Below are 17,945 nucleotides of genomic sequence, written 5' to 3'. Positions count from 1 at the left end.
GATCGCATTTCTCGCGCCTAAGAGGTAAGGAACGACTTCTTTCACCTTACAAATTATGCAAATGATTGGCAATTTTCAATTTATAGCAAAAAATGGACGATTGTCGGTTGTTATATCCCAGTGGATCCAATATCATCCGCGAAGGATATAATATTTATCGTTGTGTCTCATAAAATCTCTCTAGTGCAGTCTACACAGGACTTGAAGTCTGTTGGAATACGACCCCTTGATGGATTCGAGGCATTGTACATTGGGCCAGACGGCCCATATTCTGGCATAAATTCAAGAAATGGCATGAACAAAAAACCGTCCTTTGAATGATTCGTTATCATAATGCATACCCTGGCTAGGAAAACTGCCTTTATATTTTTGATTTTACGTCAGCCCTGAAGTGCTTGCAGCCCTTCAAAGTCAGATGTTCGTACTGCTATGAGTTGGTGTTAAAAAAGCGTTAGCTTGAGTTTATAAGCTTGTAATTGTTCTAAATTTAAAGAACAAGTGAATGGATCGGAAAGGCCGTGGTATGAGAATGTTTATACAAAAAAGGTTTGTTGCCGTTGAAATATCAAACATTTAATTACATGCATTTCGAATGGCTATTGTCTTAAATAACCATTAATAGAAGAATTATATAAATACTCATCACATTATAATATCAATAATACTTTATAGCGCGTTATATGGGCGATAGAGGTGGGCGCGGTCGGATAGGTCTGATATTTATCTCAGTTCTTATATACACTGCCGATCAAGAGAATAGACTCAATATATATTCTATAGAAAAAACTCCTTTAGAAATCAAGATACGAATGAATTTGGAAAAAAAATATTTTTGTAATATTCAAGATTTCATGCATTAATAAAAAAGGTTTCTTTTAATATTTTGATTTGTTTTTGAACCTAAAAAAAGTTAACATTTTTATCGATCAATGGAATAGACTCAAGTTCTTAAAATTAATATATGTAAATGAAAAAGTTTTTCAGAATCTTAATGTTAAAGTGTATTTTTATGATATTTAAAGTCTGTTAATAATAGGTGTAGCCACCTTAATTAGAAATGACTTCGAAATTCGTTTTGGCATTAAATTATAGAGGGACTTAAAATAGTTCAGGGATATTTCGCTCCTGGCGTTTTTGATGGCATGTTTCAATGATTCAACATCTTCAAGGCCATCGTTCTCTATTATATTTAGATCAGGAGAGTAAGGGTGCCACTCCATTAATGCAACATTTTGGTCTTCAATCCACTTCTTTACTACTCTAGCAGTATGGATTGGGGCATTGTCCTGCTTTTATCTTACTCGAAACCAACTGGATTTCAAATGTTCCATAATAAGAGATGGCATCACAAGCCATTATACCCCCTCACGACTATGACGACGGGTCAAATGATGTCCTAACTTTCTTAAACCATGATAGTAATAATTAAACCAATCTGGTCCATCAAAGATAAAGTGTTTTTCATCAGATGAACAACCCATTCTATATTAAAATAATCGAAAAGTGCAAGAGGTATTTAAATGCCACATTTACCGTGTACAGCTTATCAGTAACTGAAACCGCAGCCTCTGAGTCTATTCTAATGATCGCCTAAAAGCCCCTTTTTCGGCATAGGGTAAAGCAGAGTTAAAATAAATCATAGCTGTGCAATTTTTCCACTCTCGGTCCACTTTTGCCAACTGTACTGCTCCAACAAACACAACAAAAATTTCGTCGAAAGCTGAACTCACAAAAATGCAATAAGTCTATTCTATTGATCGATGCAATCAACTGTACCCAAATTCAAGTCTCTAACCTAATTTTTCGATAATTTATGCCAAATTTTCGGTTGCTTGGCTTGAAGCGTCGATCCTAGCTCGTAATATAGATGCAGGAAAGTGAAATACCTAATAGTTTCGATACCAGAAACGCTAAGAGCATATTACTCATATAACTCGCCAAAGAAATAAACATAAAAGTGTGAGTTTTTATTCTGGGAAAAGGTGAAAAGAGAATAAAGTGACAGAATGCTTTATCAAGAGAATGGCCTTTCCAGCTTGCCATCGACCACCTGGACCACCCCACTGTTGATCACTCTCTTGGCTCCATTTCCTATTCCTATTCCTAGTTCCCGACTGGCCTTGCTGTCCCGCCGTCGCCGGTAATCGGTGGAGGACATGCAGTAGCAGGGCTTCCAGCTGGGCCTGCGGTAGATCTGGCTCTGCTCCTGGGGGGCGCGTTCTGTGGTCCAAACAGGAACGTAGTGCGTCCAGGTCTCTCCTGTGCGATGAATACTCCCTGAGTCAGATCCTCGACTGGTATATTCATGCTGAGGATAGTACTGCGGGTAGTACCCGTCTCGACTTCCTCCCTCATAGCCGCGGTGCTCGCTGGAGTAGTTCGGGTTCCACTGCGACTTTGGATCATGGGGCTTTGGGGTCTTGTGCTTTGAGTCGCTGCCCCCGCGGCCCTTGTAGATGGGCACACTGGCGTCCTCTGAAAGTCGAAGGTCCGAAATGGGTTAGACGAGGGCGAAAGTGACTGAGGACTCTCACTTTCTCACTCACCTTTCTCCCCATGGCTCTGGGCCGAACTGGTTTCGTTGCCCTCCCCCTCGGAGGTTATCTCGAACGTGATGTCCGTGTGGATGCCCACCCGCTTCTTGTGCTTGCCGAGGTCCGTAATTTCCACGCTCTCTTTGGACTCTAGATTTTTTGGGATTGCAATTTTTACTTTTACCATGTTCTTTTTTGCATTTCAAGCTTATGCTTTGGTGCGGATGTGGGTGTGGGCCAATCTAATTACCTTTCGTTTGCTGCTGTCCATCGCCCGTATCGACGGTTACCCGCACGCCGTGTATCTTGGGGCGATTGCTGCTGTTTCCGCCGCCGCCTCCTCTTTCATTGGCATTTCCCCTGTCTCCTTCTGCAAAGCCACGACCAGTGCCCTGGTCATAGCTTCCACTCCCGTTTCCACTCTGTCCCTGCATTCCGGGTTGCATCCCTGTCTGGTTGTTGTTGCTGTTGGAGATGCCATCGCTCTCATCGAAATCCAACTTGGATGACACTTTATTCGCCTGACCTGGTTGCACGCCACGTCGTCGTCGTTGTTTGTTTTCGGTTTAGCATAGAAATTAGATTTAGCAGAAATTTAATTAAAGTTATGCAAACACTTGCAACCATCTCCCGTCCCTGACAATCCTCAGCTTCTACTTTAATCAGGTGAATTGGAGCGTGTCCGCCACCGCCACAGCCACCGCCACAGCCACCGCCCGGTCGTCCGTGGCATATACTCGTAAGTGGTGCAATTAGCACACGCTGACTTATTTATGGATGCATCGCTCGTAACCAATCCGGCCGACTGAGCAGAGCAGAGTCGACTGCCTCGATTTGCCACTGCACTCGAATCCTCGTATACGCAAGCGGAATTATAATTATTGGATTTGTCCTAATCAAAATCGGATTAGCAACGGGGAGTGACCTCTATCCAGAGGCCAACCCCTGGGCTCTTGAATTTCATATTTTACGGCTTTCCCAGCCTCTTTCTAAACTGACGACTGAAGGGACGTCAATTATGTTTTAATTTAAAGTTTCGCTCAGTTAAATTACAGGAGCAGTTTTTTATGGTATCGTTTACTAGCAGCTTACTGACTCCCTAAATAATACTTTCGTGTAAAATGTACATGAATTGTACGGTATTTTAAAAACCTAGGTATCTGTTTGTCCTAAAAATAATACAGCATTCGCCATCACAAAGTATAGGCATTACCATACCCATTAGACGAAATAGTTTTGGATGCATCTATTAAAATATCCTTTTGGAAGCCTGGAGGTTCTTTGGGTTCGGCTCCAGATTTTGTGACTCTTTTCCTATACGATCGATGTTTATCGATGTCTAATCACTCATCTGTTAGCAATAATATTTTCGATTCGCAGTGTCGTAGTTCCCCCACGACTGGAATTACCCCCAATTGAAAGAGACACGCAACTATTGCCCTAAAAGTGATCAGATGATTCAGAGGGATCTGCCTGCCACCTGTCGTTTGATTGATTATTAACTACCAATTACTCGTAGCAACCTTGGACACCGCGATGAGTTAACAGAACGCTGCAGAACAACAGCAAGAGGAAGGCGGTGAAAGATCTTGGTATTGGCAGCATCTCGCCTTGGAGCAGAGAACCGAAATAAGTGCTGGCGCACGGGGTATTTTTATTAGGGGTTTTTCTAAGGAGTTTCGTAATAGACACTTGAACTTTGAGCGCGTTCCGTGTGCACACTTGAAAGCCGTCGACAAACAACTAAGCAAAGCGACCAGACTCGAGTCGAGACGAGACGAAACAAAACAAAACAAAACCGAGTCCGAATACCTACAGAGATTCATTAAAATTAACTGGCAAAGCTGGGGAGTAGAAAAAAGTTGCCTTTGCTTCCAATTCTAAGTGTTTCCATTTCAGTGGACTTTTGCTGTTTGCTGTTTCTGGCTCTGCTTCTGCTGTTTGAGCTTTGCAGATAAGATCTTGACTTGATCTTGGTCGCAGGTCTCTAAGTGAGTTGTTGCTGTTGCACTGGAGGCTGAGGCTACGGCAGTGGTGCAGGGGTGCAGGGGTGCAGGTGTAGGTGTGGGTGTAAGGCGGGAGGAGACTGTAGGCCCCGCCGCTCCGTCCAGTAATTGTCTCTAATCGGTTGGCTAGCATCTTTTGTGATTGTTTTGATGTAGTTTCCGTTGTATCTTAAAGATTCCATTCCATTGTGTATCGGGTGAACCTTTTTGTTCTGAGCTTAGTTTTATTTCGCTTCTGTGCTTTGGGTTTTTCATAATGCTCTCATCGTTAATCATGGGACGTGCGTTTATCTATGGGTATCGTCATTATATTCTGCGGCAATTTTGACAGCGCAAAACGATTATCATCATTAGCCACAGATGCGGCGGCAGCCTCCAAAGCGAATATGAAGTTCGGCTCGTCTCAAGTTCAAGTTGGGTCCGAGTCTAAATTGCGTTGTATCTGAAGGTTTATCTGGTTTAATTTTGTTCTTTCCTATCCGCATCTTGGGTTGCATTGTACTATCCTACCCTCGCCAATGTAATTCGACAGTTTCCTCAAGCCTAATGAAGCATTTTCCCATTTGTCAAACTACGCCCCCGAATCAACCACTTTCTCAAGAAAGGAAATTGCATTAGAAGTACCTAGATCTGCCAGGCCAAGCCAGTCCAACCCCCCATAACCGCACATGTTGGAATAATAATGTCAGGCAAAGCAAATGTATAGGCCATAAATTCATCCCCCCATTCAGGGGATCATCCTCCCAAGAACAGGAGTGGTCCAGGTCCAGAGCAATTAATTAGCAATTGCATTTGGTGCTGTCATTACGTGTGATAATTAAAAGGCCTCCCGGCTCTACTCCTCCCATAGAAGGAGCGAAAGAAATCCTGCCAAATGTATGACCATAAATTGTATGCCCTTTGGGCCTGGCTCTTACTGTGGGTGCGGTGCTCCTGGTCTCATTTCCGTTCAGTTCGGTGCGGTTCGGCTGCAAGTGCACTTTAATCTCGAATTTATCAAGCGTAATAGTGGGGTCTCTATGGGAGACCTTTTGTAATCTTAGGGATTAGACAGGCGCTCAGCACAGCATATAGTATGTGGACACGTGGGAGGCGGCGGATAGAAGCGAGTGGGTACTCACACTCGTTGTGTGGCCGAGCCCATTAAACAGATGGATTTCGTTGTCAACTTTTGTAATATACTTTTTGTGGACTCTCGGCTTGGCTGGACTGTAGGCCTGCCGCTGCCACTGCCTCTGACTCTGACTCTGCCTCTGCCTCCCACTCTGAATCGGTTCTGAATGTGCTTTGATATCTGCTCTCGACCTGGCTCTGACTGACAGCTTCTTGTTCTGTGTGTTCGTTGGCAGTGTTTTGCATAAAGTTCTGCCTCTGCTTACATCAACTTAATTTTCATTGTCTCTATGCATTTGTGCTGCACTCGGCGGACCAGAGACCAGAGACCAGCGACCAGATACCAGATACCAGAGAAGTTCAAGTGCGTTTCCAGCGAGTGGCTTGCATAATTCCATGGGTACTTCAAGACCAGAAAAACTTGGTTACTTGACAGAGGGAATTGCGGGGAGGAGAGGGACAGTGCGCCCCTTATAGCACAAAGTATGGTTTGAGCAAATGCAACAAAGGTTTGGGGAATTACTTGCCATTTAAATTTGTTAGTCCCATAAATAATAATTACTCAAATATACATATATTTATTTTAATAGCAGACAGTAGTCTGAATGGCTATTGAGAGCCGCACCGACAGCAACACCTACTCGTAGCAGTATCCAGCAGATGCAGATGCAGATGCTGATGCAGATACAAAGATACAACATGTTCGGCCAGCAAAAGACAATGGTGCCAGGACCTAAACCAGACAGTCGCCGGTCGGCGTTGGTTGGCCTTGTTAGCTTTGCACTGCCAACAATTAAAATGCCAAAATCAAAATCGAAATTTACAAATTTATGCGTCTAGCTGCCATTTACAGTTTCTACAATATGCCTATCCCATCCCCATCCCCATCCCCTATGCCCTCTGCCCGCTCTCCCAGAATAAATTGCGCAATTTTCCAGGGGCATCGCAGAACTAATGAAATAATGGGCCGGCGAATTAAATTATGGCCAAGGTATTCCCAGAGGCCCAGAAGGACCTCTAGACAATAACTAAATTTGCACTCACGATGGGATGGAGTTTTTCTTTTCTATTTTTTTTTTTTTTTGATTGCATTGTTGCCGTTTGATTTGCAACCACTTGAAACCCAGCAACCCAACAACCCACCAACCGAATCACCCACCAAGGGCCATCCGACACCTCGGCGGAACAACCCTCCCCGGCCGATCCCGGCGACCTCACCTCACCGCGATCCGAATCCGCTTCCGCATCCGAGTCCGCCCCCTCCCTCATTGCCTATTTTCACTCGTGTATTTCTATATCGCGCTCTATACGTGTTATTATTATTATTATTTCTATATATAAACTTTTTATTATTTGCTCGTTTACGGATTTTTCTCTCCCCCTCTCTGTCTGCCTGCTCTTTGGATTCGTCTGCTCGGGTTTATCGCTTCTCGTGTAGTGCGAAATTATCACAAAACTCATTGAATTTCCTTTTATTGTTGTCGGCTGCCAACCAGCGGGCTGGCACCCTCCCTTGCCCAAGTGGAAATCATCCGTGCAGCGCAGCGGAAGCCGAAGAGCGTCGGCTGCGTCTGTCGTCTTATCGTCTCCTTTGTTGTGTCGCGGTCGGGAACGTGTGACGGGGGAGGCAGGCACAGTGGGTACAATCCAACTTGAACTGCTCTAAAAATGCAAATATGCAAAAATGTACTGGAGAACCCCTCAATCTCTTGTTTAAATACTCGTACTATCTGAAACTCCGTTTTATCCACAGAACGAGTATCTCCGAGACCCCATTACCACTGCACAGACACATATTATATTCTGTCTGAAAATAATAAATCCTGGATTCAATCAGGAGCGAATTGCTCTATTTAATAGCCTCTATTGTTTCTGAAGATCCACTGAAGGCTTAAAATAGGGTGAGTAATCATATGGCTGAGTTAGGAACAATCAAGATGTAAACCCTATTTGGCTCCTGTATATACTTACAGTGGTAGTTTTCATATCGATATTGAATGGAATTAAAACTGCAGGTAATTTGGTACGAGTTTCAAAACGAAAAAAAGTTATAATTATGTTCCAAAATATACGGCTGTTTAAAGAGTACGAGTAATTCGAATTTGCATAACTATTCGTCCATGTCTGATGCGCTGTCCTCGTCGCAAAAGAGCAGCCTACTCTGCTCCTGCAGCGAGTAAGCCATCTCCAGAAGGTTCTGAATGTCGTGGTAAAACTCCGGGCGCTGGGCAAGGCGTCCTGACGAGAAGTGGACATTTGCTGCATCCTCCCAGCAACTGATTGCCGTACCCAGAGCATGCATTCCCATGACGCCAAGTTCCTGGATGTCTACAGGACGAGGAGCTTTGCACGGGTACTTCCTGCGGCGAAGCATAAAGTGCGAGAGTACCCCTAACACACCCATGCCGGCGGTCAATGAGATCACGATTTTCGTATTGGTGGAGATCGGAAACGGCAGGAGGCTACCAGGCATCTTCAAAACTTCGATGTGGATAATGAGAGCAATAGTACGGTCTGCCCTTTCGAGTCTGTTTGGATTCTAGTCTCTCGAAATAATTTAAGAATGCCTGTCATACTGACATCCTGATTGCTTTGGTTTTGTGCTTTTGCTGTAGAAGTGCATGGGGTCTATTTAAATTAATTTCAGAACAGCTTCTGTACTTTTGCTAATCTTTCCATTTCTAGTGCCAGTTTCTCCATGCGATGTCCCACTGTGCATGCAATGTTTCTCCCATGGTCACCTTCCCCCAAGAGCTGGCAGGTTGCTGGAGTGCAAAAAAGTTGGTTTAAGGTCCTTGAAAATGAAAATGTTCTCTGCCGCAGCCGACAACCTCGTTTCGAGGGCTGCCCCTTCCACTCCTGCCGCTGCGGCTTGGTGACCATCCGCCTTCACCCCTGCGCCTTCCACACCCCGGCACTTAGCTGACAATGAGCAGTGACAGCTACCAGGGGTGGAGCGGATAGGATTCCACCGCCGGGATGTTCTATTGAGAGCCGCTTGCGGTCGTGCCACAGACCCCAAACCCCAGGATTCAGACCCAGACCCAAACCCAGACCCAGACCGTCTGCACGTCTGTTGCATCTGTCGCATGCCGGAACTAAACGACAACAGAGGAACCCGACACAAGGGTAGTCGACTCAACCCCCATAGGGACGAGAATGCAGTCGATAATGATGCGTACGCAGGGGCGATTATGATGAGTTTGATAGAGACAAGAACTCGTCGACTTGACACGCATGATTTAGTGTCCTGTTGAACCTGCCCTGCCCTGCCCCTGCCGCTGGCCGGAGTCTCGTTTCGATTCCATTTCGCAAATTGCAAATAAGTCGTCCAGTGCTGCATGGGTCCCGGACCGTGTCGTGTGACAATTCTCGCAAATTATGTATTTTTTCCCAGCAGCAGCCGCCAACCTAATCCGATTATTGCTCCCGATCCGGGGGACAGGTCCAGGTCCAGGTCCCGCCGCTGTCGCGCTGCACTTTTGTGTATCTCGTTGCCAGCATATGGCGTGCATGGATAGTGGAGGTCGGCACTTACACTCATTGTCCGACGTGGAATCCGGGGTTACACTCGCCCTAGCCCACTTCCAATTCCAATCCCACTCCCACACCAACACGCCCCGCCCCGTAATTGGATTTCGATGACTGCAAATTGGTGATAATTTCGATTTGCTTCCGGGCAGCTTCCACGGAACGCAGCGCGCACGTGATTCGTGAAAATGCGACCAGCTGCGCCCTGCACTCTTTATGTCTGGTCGTGACCGGCTAAACAGGGATTGCAAATGGATGGAATGGCCTCTTTATGTCTGCTCAAACAACACCGATCACAGACAGTGTACTGTCAGTGTACTTAGGCCCGACCCCCCTCCCGGAATGGGGGAAATGGAACGACGAAGGAAAACTAAGCCCGAACCGAGAGAATTTCCTAATCACCCATTAGCTGATAAGACCATGCATATAAATTCGCCTGCATTGCTTCAAATGGACAGACGATAATCAGTACTCAGCCACCATGAAGGGCTTTCTTCAGCTACTCGTCCTGCAGCTAGCTCTCAAGTTCGTCCTAGCTCAGGATCTCAAGTGCTCGGTAGACTATGTCTCTTTGGGAGACAGCGCCTATAAAATAGAACGCGGCAAGGTACTACCATACTCCGTGCTCCAGATGGTACAATCACTGCAATGATAGCCTCCAATTTCAGTTCAACTGGTGGGATGCGGCCAGAAATTGCATGGCCCTGGGAACACAGTTGGCCACCATCGACAGCGAAGAGGAGCTCAATGCCATATCGAAATACCTCAATCAATTGGGTTTCGGTCCAGACGAAGCGGTGTGGTTCTCTGGCTTTGGCATCAAGTCCGGAGCCTGGATCTCGCTGGCGAACTCCAAGATCCAGACGTACTTCAAGTGGGCATCTGCCGAACCCAATGACTTGTACAGTGCGGAAAACTGTCTGGGCATCAAGGCCAACAGTGGTAATTGGTTCATGAATGACCTTAGTTGCTTCAAAGAATACTCATATCTATGCGAGGGTATTCCTAAGAAGACAGAGGACAACGAGTTGGCAGTGTAGAACTATCTTTGAAATGATTAATCGTAACATATCAAGAATGTACATAGATACATGTGTACAGTGTTCATACATGTCCACAACGTTAATTATCCTTAGTTTCCAATAAATTTGTTTGCAATGAAATTAAAATTACTTAAATCACTCTCGTTTATTTTTCCTATATAAGAACTGTGTTATTTTTAGCATTAGGTTTGGAAAACAAAGGATTATGCTTCTGATCGCTGAAAGCAGCCCCATACGTACTCCAATATTGCTTGTAGTAATTTCGTCGGTTAGTACATCCGAAAGAGACCATGAGCTCAATGCCTTTCCAGCAGAATGTATCATGCATCATGTTTTGAGTGCTGGTGAATGCTTACGACACATTCCTTACTATCGCGCCGTTGTAAATATAATCGGTTCTGAACCTATCGATATCAGCTTCGAAGCTTAGCGACTCACACCAAAACCACAAATTGGAATAATTCTTCGTAAAACTGAAGCATTGAGCTAAATTCATGGTTTCGTTTTTCTTTCTTCACGATTTAGTGTGTATTCTCTTCGATATGTCAGATACCGATAAAGACCATCAGCAATGCATCAAGAAAATATATCGTACTAGTTATACGCTCCATTTCTGAAAGATCTGATGCATGAATTTATGCATCATACCCACTATTCATGTGCTTTCACCAACGCTATCGTACGAAACACACGTGATCTTGCAACGACTTTAAAAGAATTCAAAACGATTTGCATTTCGGGATACCTTTATAATAATAGGTAACTTGCAGGACCTAGGGATCCCTCGCATCCCTCAATCAAATTCAAAGTAAATCTTTTAGCTCGAATATATATGTATATTTCCAAATCAGTTGATATACACTCTTGTCGAGTCGAGTTCACAGATGTACGAGAGCTTGACACGGCAGGAGTAATCGTTCATGAACCAGGGCTCCCCGATGCGATATAGGTTCATGCAGTTCTCGCTGTTCAGGTTGTCCGGCTGGCTGATGTACCATTTGGCATAGGGCAGGGGCCGGGCAGGACCAAACTGCAGCCAGCTGCCCTGCCGGCCAAAGCCCCCAATCCAGATCCAGTCGGCGCGATAGCCCATGCTCGTCAAGAAGTCGGTCAGCTCAGTGAACTTGTACTCGGAGTCAACGGTGGCCAGCTGGAGGCCCGACCGAATGCAGCGCTCGTTGGCATCGTACCAGGTGAGCTGGAGAGTTAACGAAAGGGAAGGAAGGGGTTGGGAGATTCCACGCCTATGTAACGGGTACTCACCTTATCCTTGCTCTCCACAAAGTAATGCTTCTCCCCTACTCTGGTCAATGGCAGCGTGCAGTTGAAACCCTCGACGCGAGACAAGCTCATAGCAGCCAGGCTGAGAAGAAGCCCCAAAGCCGAAGCAAATAGTTTCATCTCTTAGTGTGTGGATCGAGTGATGTTCTACTCAGGTAATTTTCTGATTTATATAGAAGACCAACGTTGGGCCTTCTTTGTTCTGCATATTTACTCGAGTCGCGGCATCGACTGATGGAAATTAGGGGCGGCCCCCAGTCCGCAGTCCCCAATCGATAAGACCTCGAGGTGGAGTGGGCAATACTTTCGTTTTCTGCGCTGATGTCTGAAATGCTGATTACATTGGATGGCCCGAATTGTGCCCGCGGGCGTTTCGTGTCAATTTATGCAACTCTCCTGCAATTTCCGGTATATTAAAGCAATTTCCAACCCACTGGCCACAGCGCACGGACACACTGCCACGAGTAAACCGACTCTGTCATGGGCTATGGGCACGACCTAATGGGGGAGTCCTGCATATGACTGCTCTCTATGGATGTGGATGTGTTCGAGCTGTGTGCGTGTGTGCGAAGGAAAAGCCCTCCTGGGCATCGATGTAACTAAAGTGTGGGCGAATTGACGAGCATCAGGAGAGTAAGGCTAGAGTGCATTATGGCAGCAGCGCAAAAATTGATATCACATTTGGATATGGTGCGAGAGAGAGGGGTCTACTTCGATATCTTAACAGGGATAAGTTCACCCAAATCTGGAACGGTCTCAAACTTATTTGACGGAGTCACTTAATGGATTCCTGTATCCAGTCCATCTGCAGCTTCAGGTCTCTTGAATTGTGGAGTTCATCATAACTCACATACAGCTAGAACCCTGATTCGGATGCTACCTGTTATCTATCTCAACCACTTTGGCTCTGTAACTCCAAAGTATTCAATTTTGGACTCTGAAAACTGGGCCTCGAATCTTATTATTTACCCATTTCGAAAGCAATCTTTTGAAAGGATTTACCATCTAAATCAAAGTTTGGGCGCCCTGCAGCGAACCGCTTTCCCAGACCATCCCCGTCCCCATCCCCATTCCCATCCCCGGTCGTGCCCTGCCATTATGGCGACTACTGTCAGTGTGTCTGGGGTCTCGAAGCAATAAAAACCGCTCCTCGAGAAGTGCGTATAAAATGTCAAAACGTTTTACCAGCATTTTGAAGCTGAAGCTGAAGCCGATCCACGGCCAAACAATAAAATGGAAAACTCGAAGCAAGCAAATGCAATTTAGCAAACAGGAGGGTCGTCAAGTGACGCTGCACCCAGGGGGACTGTTTGATTTACCGTCAACAGGAGATTAAAAAAAACGAAATAAAATCGGCAGCGGGGAAAAACACGCTACCAAAAAGTGAATTAAGAACTTGTGTGCTGGAACGACGCTACGCGACGCGACACGACGCGAAGCCAGCAGCCCAGAGGGGTGGCTGGTTTGGTCCGGGTGTGGGGCAAATTGAGTTGCAACACTTGGCAGGTTTTTATCTACGCACCACAATCTACCCACCGACCCACCGACCAACCCAGCAACCAAGCAGCCGAACAACCAGTCTGGAGGGGGGGTCCAGGGAGAGGTCGCAGCCCAGTGTGACCAGAGTGACCATCCATCCCACTATCCGCAAGGAGCAGAACAGAGAACGGACTCCGGACGACTGTTTCGTGTTGGTGCGCGTTGATAACAAGATTTGTTTTTCAAAAATTATGGAGGGTCGTCCTTAATTACGCTGAAAAGCGCAATGAGCAATTTCCAAATGGCAATAGCCAGGAGCTGCGAGATGGGAGAGATGGGAGAGCAACAGCAATAGCAATAGCCATGCCTAAACCACATCCACCCCAAGCAATTTAGGTAAATTAAATTTGGAGTGTACCCATCCTTCGATTTTCAGATGGTGGAGAGTGGGAGAGTACTCAAAAGTCAAAAGTGTGTGGCCCTTTGCTTGATTTTGGCCAGAGATAAGGTTCTGGGGACCAGGGCACAGGATAACGGAAGGCAGACACGGTGGCAGACACAGACACAGCCACGCAGGCAGGCTCGAACGCTGGCAGACGGAGGCCAGAACACCCTCCCGTTAGACAAATGTATCTGCCAGACAGTCAACACTCTACATGGATATTCCATTAAAAGTGCCGCAGTGCATTGAACAATTTCCACTTTATGATTTATGGTAATGAGCTTTTTATTTATGGCACGTTCCTTCAATTGGCTACAAAAAATAAGCATGTACTCACACTCCTACTGGAATCCATTGCAGCGTCTGCCCTTTGTTTTCTGAAAATTAAAAATTAATTAGGCATTTATCACTTGACTGTCTAACAGATGGCGGCTTTCCTGGTGGAGGGGCGGAAACTTGTTCGGGGTAAGTGGAGCGGAACACGAATACTCTGTCAGGCAAGGAGTCCCGTCCCAGTCGAGATCTATGTATCCCGAAAGACCTCACAGATCTTATGGAAATGAGTGTACAGAACAGGGTTTCCGGGAAAGTCTGGGACTAGTCCCAGCCCTCTCAGCTCATGGATTCAGCTTATTGAATGCATGTAACTATGGATTTAATGTACTCTGATTTTAAAATTCACAAAATTAACAATTTCGTTGGATTTTGTTTTAGTAATTCCCTGCCGAAAAACGAAACTTAATAAACTAAAATCGAAACCAAAACTTGATTAGATCGAGATGTCGAATTGATTACGATGGCGCCGGCATCTCGCAGCGGGGAAAGACGCTGCTCTCGTAGGTCGGCACCATGTACTTGATGTTGATAAAGGCGTTCGGACCGCCGCAGTACTCGAGCAGCTTCAGGGTGTCCTCGATGACATCGCCAATGCGCTTGCTGCGGTCCGGGTCGATGCCCGCGCCCAGATTCACGTTGATGTTCTTGTAAATGTTGCACACGGCCAGCAGCTGGCGATAGAACGGCACCAAGGCCTCTCCAACACAGGGACCTAGGGAGCAAGGAGCAAGGACCAAGGACCAAGGACCAAAAAGGGCTATAGATCTTTTTTAATTGGTTTACCAGCAGATCTTACCCAGTCGCACCATTAGCTGGACCACCTGAAGGGCGGAGATGATGATGCGCTTGTCGCGGGTCTGGAAGGCCCGTTTCAGCGGCAGAATCAGTTTTGGCAGCACGGGCAGTACCTTCTTGGGCGACCGAATGATCAGGTCGATGGCTCCGTTGATGGCCAGCAGCCGCGTGTCGCTGTTCATGTCCGCCAGCCCGTCTACGAAGATCGGCAGATAGTAGCAGTAGTCTAGCTCCTCTGGCACGCAGGTCCAGCGCACAGAGCGATCTTTGGTGGGGTCCTGCTTGCTGCTGCGACCGGCCAGGACGCACGGGATGTCCCCGCGACTGAAATAGATCTTAAAAACTGTCTCCTTCACGGGTCGTCGCTTGAAAATGTCGATCCTAAGTGGTGCAGTCGAAGGATCGAGTTCTATAGTCCCACTTCCCTTTCAGCTGTGTATTCGTACTCACTTTGGAGGAGGCTTTACCACAGTGTTCTTCTGCAGAGCCTGATAGGTGAAGGCGGGAACCACGCGATTGGGCTGTTCGAAGAGAAAATGAAATCAATCTGGGAATGCTGGGAACGTAAGAGACCGGTTCGGCCCCACTTTATAGAAATAGAATTCCCTAAAAAGGATATTGCGGTGCGAACATCTTCTCTGAGCTCTTCTTGTGTGGGATTAGCGGTTCAAACCAATTCTAATGCAGTATACTCACCCGCTTCGATCGCAAGTAGAGGAACTCTCGGCACACTCGCCCCGGCTCGTGGGCACGCGTTGCACGTTCCTGAGTATTCGAGCACATTTCACTTTCTTCTGAACAGCAGAAAATATAGAAATATCTGATTTTTTTGTAGAAAAGTATAAAAATCTGGACACTTTTGGAGCTGAAATTCAGATTTGAATTATTGGAAGACTATTTTCGGACTGGGGTTTTTTAGATTTGATATTGGAAATGTACAGCCAAGATGTGATATGAATGGGCTACTAGATACGAATGCCAGTGAGCCTGGCTCGAACTAGTCGAATATCGAAATTGGGGTTGACAGTGGAGTGGAGGATTGCCTCGGTACGGCTCTGGGGCCCCGAAGCACACATCCACATCCCCAAACAGGGCCGAAATTCAGGGCACCCTCAAGCAGCAGACACACATGCCGGAAAATGTAAATAAATTATTCGTATAAATATGAAAATATTTATGTAGCGACACCTTCTTATCAAGACGTCGACACGCCGAGGGTGCGACCCATACCTCCATCACCACTCGCATCCGAATCCGCATCCGCATCCCCAGACCTATACCCATTCCCTGCTCTAAACCAAACAATTTGGGCAGAATAATGCGTTGGGGGCTGTGCGGGCACTTGGGATGGGGATTCCCCCACACCCGCACCCACACACACCGACATCACACCCAAAACTGTTCGCGTCTCTAAAGAGTCATAAAGGGAAAGTGCAAACATTTGCGCACTTTATCATCTTTTCCATTTCCCTGTCAGCGGTGGGCCAGCGGTAAGTGTACGCGTACCGGTAAATATTTTGTAACGCCCGTCAATTAAGGCGTCTGGTGGGGATCGTATCCCTAGCCCTCAGACCCAGACACCGCCTCTCTATCTCTCCATCTCTGCATCACCCATCACAGCATTAACCTACTTGGAACAGGTAAGGCGGAGTGGGGTTGGGGCTGGGGTTGGGGTTGAGGTGCTATCAGTACCTCCATCTCGGCTCTGTTTCGTGTGCTCTGAATTAATTAAAATCCAGCATGCGAATTACATCTCTCCGCCCTTATCCGACTTAGTTTTCAGCCTCGACTTTTCCGGCTTTTCCCCCTCCTTCGCTCTCTAATTGCCCACGCACAGCTTTTCACTTTCATTCAACACATCGTTGCACGTCGCGACTTATCCGCGTTTTAATAATGTGCCCTGGCCTAAGTCAAGACTTGTTACCTCCCTATCCATTTCCCCATTTCCCCCTTTCCACATTTCCATTTCAATTTTTATGTAGCTTCTTGAGCTTTCTGGCATGTAAATTGAGTTGGGAGCATTTACCATTATGGAGCATAAGGACTGGAAGAGTCAAGAGCTGCCAACTCCCTCGCTAATTGCTGAAAAGCTTTTCGGATAATATTACCCTGGAAAATGCTCTCACAAGCCAGAAAATATTTATTGAATAGCCAAATATGAAACAAAGTGGACTGATTGCCGGTTAGAAATCTAGTGAGAGTAATAGATAGAAAGGCAATAATACCATTTATTTTAATTTTTAGTTTTTAACTGAAAAGAGAGCTTCATATAATACGAATAAACATGAATTTTCACGAATGCAAAACATTCGTATAAATTTAAGTACCAGCCAGAGGGAAGCTCCGTAAAGTATGCATACTCATACATATTCTTGATCGGCACCAATAGTCGATACAATAGGGCCACGTCTTCTCTCCGAGTAGGATCATTGTTAAAATTATTATAGCCAGCATGGGCAAAACTCCTGTCGTTTGGCTCTTTTAATACCTGCCATTCCAGCATAATTAGGCGCAATGCAATGCTAGAAAAACGTGCTATTGGGTGCATACTTTTAGGATCCATTGGCAGTGTTTGGTAGCATGGAAAATTTTAAAGACAAACTTTAGATCGGCCAATAGTTGGCATTATGTCATGTAGAAAATAATTATACAATTTTCTCCATTAGGCGCTCGGGCAAAATGGGAAAATGAAATGTTCCCTGAACAAACCAGACAACAATATCACAGGGGCTCCGAGCGCTTACAATGGCCACAGCGCAAATCAGCCAGATCATAATTTATTGGCCCGAAATGGAAGGCCTATAGAACACCAGCTCAAAATAGGCCGAAAGCCGACACAAAGGCTTGCCATGCCAGGATAATGGGTCTGGGGAGGGTTCCATGGGTTAGGTAAGGTGAGGTGAGGTGAGGTGAGGTGGGGTGATGTGATGTGATGTGAGGTGAGTGGATGGTTTGAGTGCGTTTGTCTAGCTGACACTTTCATTAACAAAAAGTCAGAGCGATGACAACGGGCGTCTGCCATCAGGGCGATTGTGTGTGTGTGTGTGTGTGAGTGTGTGTGCGTGTGTGTCTGTGGCCGGGTCTGTGTGTTTTTGCATTGTTACAAAGTGCAATTGTGGGATGGGGGTTCGGACGGGTATGGGTATGAGTATGAGTATGAATGGGTCCTGGGATCAGGACTGGGGGCAGCTGGTCTGTGGGTGTTGTCCATTCATCTGACATGGCTGCAGTGCGGCACGTAAATCTAAACAGCCACTGACAGCTTTCAACTGAAATTCACTCCCACATCCAGAGTCACTCCGACCGGCAACAGCTTTTTATGTGCTGCTCAAAATGGACAGTCGGCAGTCGACAGTCGGGAACAGGGCCCACCATCTTGAATGCC

The 17,945-nt window shown here is 46.2% G+C and overlaps 4 protein-coding genes across 4 annotated transcripts; 1 reads left to right on the top strand and 3 right to left on the bottom strand.

The window, feature by feature from the left end:
* Window positions 1-1,946: 1,946 nt before the first annotated feature.
* LOC4816758 (uncharacterized) lies at window positions 1,947-4,294 on the bottom strand. The gene is made up of 4 exons (XM_001356239.4): window positions 4,058-4,294; window positions 2,785-3,060; window positions 2,547-2,684; window positions 1,947-2,475 (listed from the first exon to the last, which is right to left on the bottom strand). The coding sequence occupies exons 1-4, from the start codon at window positions 4,137-4,139 to the stop codon at window positions 2,015-2,017; spliced, it is 957 nt and encodes a 318-aa protein (XP_001356275.3). The 5' UTR covers window positions 4,140-4,294; the 3' UTR covers window positions 1,947-2,014.
* Window positions 4,295-9,610: 5,316 nt separating this feature from the next.
* Window positions 9,611-10,367, top strand: LOC6902730 (C-type lectin 37Db). Its single transcript, XM_002133208.3, has 2 exons — window positions 9,611-9,791; window positions 9,853-10,367. Exons 1-2 carry the CDS (start codon window positions 9,666-9,668, stop codon window positions 10,222-10,224), a joined length of 498 nt encoding a protein of 165 aa, XP_002133244.1. The 5' UTR covers window positions 9,611-9,665; the 3' UTR covers window positions 10,225-10,367.
* A 588-nt stretch (window positions 10,368-10,955) lies between these two features.
* Window positions 10,956-12,525, bottom strand: LOC6902731 (C-type lectin 37Db-like). Its single transcript, XM_002133209.3, has 2 exons — window positions 11,491-12,525; window positions 10,956-11,425 (listed from the first exon to the last, which is right to left on the bottom strand). The coding sequence occupies exons 1-2, from the start codon at window positions 11,626-11,628 to the stop codon at window positions 11,075-11,077; spliced, it is 489 nt and encodes a 162-aa protein (XP_002133245.3). The 5' UTR covers window positions 11,629-12,525; the 3' UTR covers window positions 10,956-11,074.
* A 1,537-nt stretch (window positions 12,526-14,062) lies between these two features.
* Window positions 14,063-15,535, bottom strand: LOC4816593 (parkin coregulated gene protein homolog). The gene is made up of 4 exons (XM_001356240.4): window positions 15,257-15,535; window positions 15,011-15,081; window positions 14,562-14,941; window positions 14,063-14,477 (listed from the first exon to the last, which is right to left on the bottom strand). The coding sequence occupies exons 1-4, from the start codon at window positions 15,341-15,343 to the stop codon at window positions 14,221-14,223; spliced, it is 795 nt and encodes a 264-aa protein (XP_001356276.2). The 5' UTR covers window positions 15,344-15,535; the 3' UTR covers window positions 14,063-14,220.
* Window positions 15,536-17,945: the final 2,410 nt, after the last annotated feature.

Source organism: Drosophila pseudoobscura, chromosome 4 (genome assembly GCF_009870125.1).
Source record: "Drosophila pseudoobscura strain MV-25-SWS-2005 chromosome 4, UCI_Dpse_MV25, whole genome shotgun sequence".
NCBI classification, from domain to species: domain Eukaryota; kingdom Metazoa; phylum Arthropoda; class Insecta; order Diptera; family Drosophilidae; genus Drosophila; species Drosophila pseudoobscura.
The sequence above is the reverse complement of the archived record's forward strand: the minus strand, read 5'-3'. Positions and strand labels throughout refer to the sequence as shown.

Excerpts from the sequence above, each read along its gene's own strand:
- LOC6902730 (XM_002133208.3), top strand. The coding sequence starts at position 9,666 with ATGAAGGGCTTTCTTCAGCTACTCGTCCTGCAGCTAGCTCTCAAGTTC. Across the intron at positions 9,792-9,852 it reads ATAAAATAGAACGCGGCAAG|TTCAACTGGTGGGATGCGGC; the intron begins GTACTACCATAC and ends CTCCAATTTCAG.
- LOC4816593 (XM_001356240.4), bottom strand. The coding sequence starts at position 15,343 with ATGTGCTCGAATACTCAGGAACGTGCAACGCGTGCCCACGAGCCGGGG. Across the intron at positions 15,082-15,256 it reads TCTACTTGCGATCGAAGCGG|CCCAATCGCGTGGTTCCCGC; the intron begins GTGAGTATACTG and ends CTCTTCGAACAG. Across the intron at positions 14,478-14,561 it reads CCAGCTAATGGTGCGACTGG|GTCCCTGTGTTGGAGAGGCC; the intron begins GTAAGATCTGCT and ends CTTGCTCCCTAG.
- LOC6902731 (XM_002133209.3), bottom strand. The coding sequence starts at position 11,628 with ATGAAACTATTTGCTTCGGCTTTGGGGCTTCTTCTCAGCCTGGCTGCT. Across the intron at positions 11,426-11,490 it reads TTGTGGAGAGCAAGGATAAG|CTCACCTGGTACGATGCCAA; the intron begins GTGAGTACCCGT and ends TTAACTCTCCAG.
- LOC4816758 (XM_001356239.4), bottom strand. The coding sequence starts at position 4,139 with ATGCTGCCAATACCAAGATCTTTCACCGCCTTCCTCTTGCTGTTGTTC. Across the intron at positions 3,061-4,057 it reads AACTCATCGCGGTGTCCAAG|GTCAGGCGAATAAAGTGTCA; the intron begins GTTGCTACGAGT and ends GCGTGCAACCAG. Across the intron at positions 2,476-2,546 it reads CCAGAGCCATGGGGAGAAAG|AGGACGCCAGTGTGCCCATC; the intron begins GTGAGTGAGAAA and ends TTCGACTTTCAG.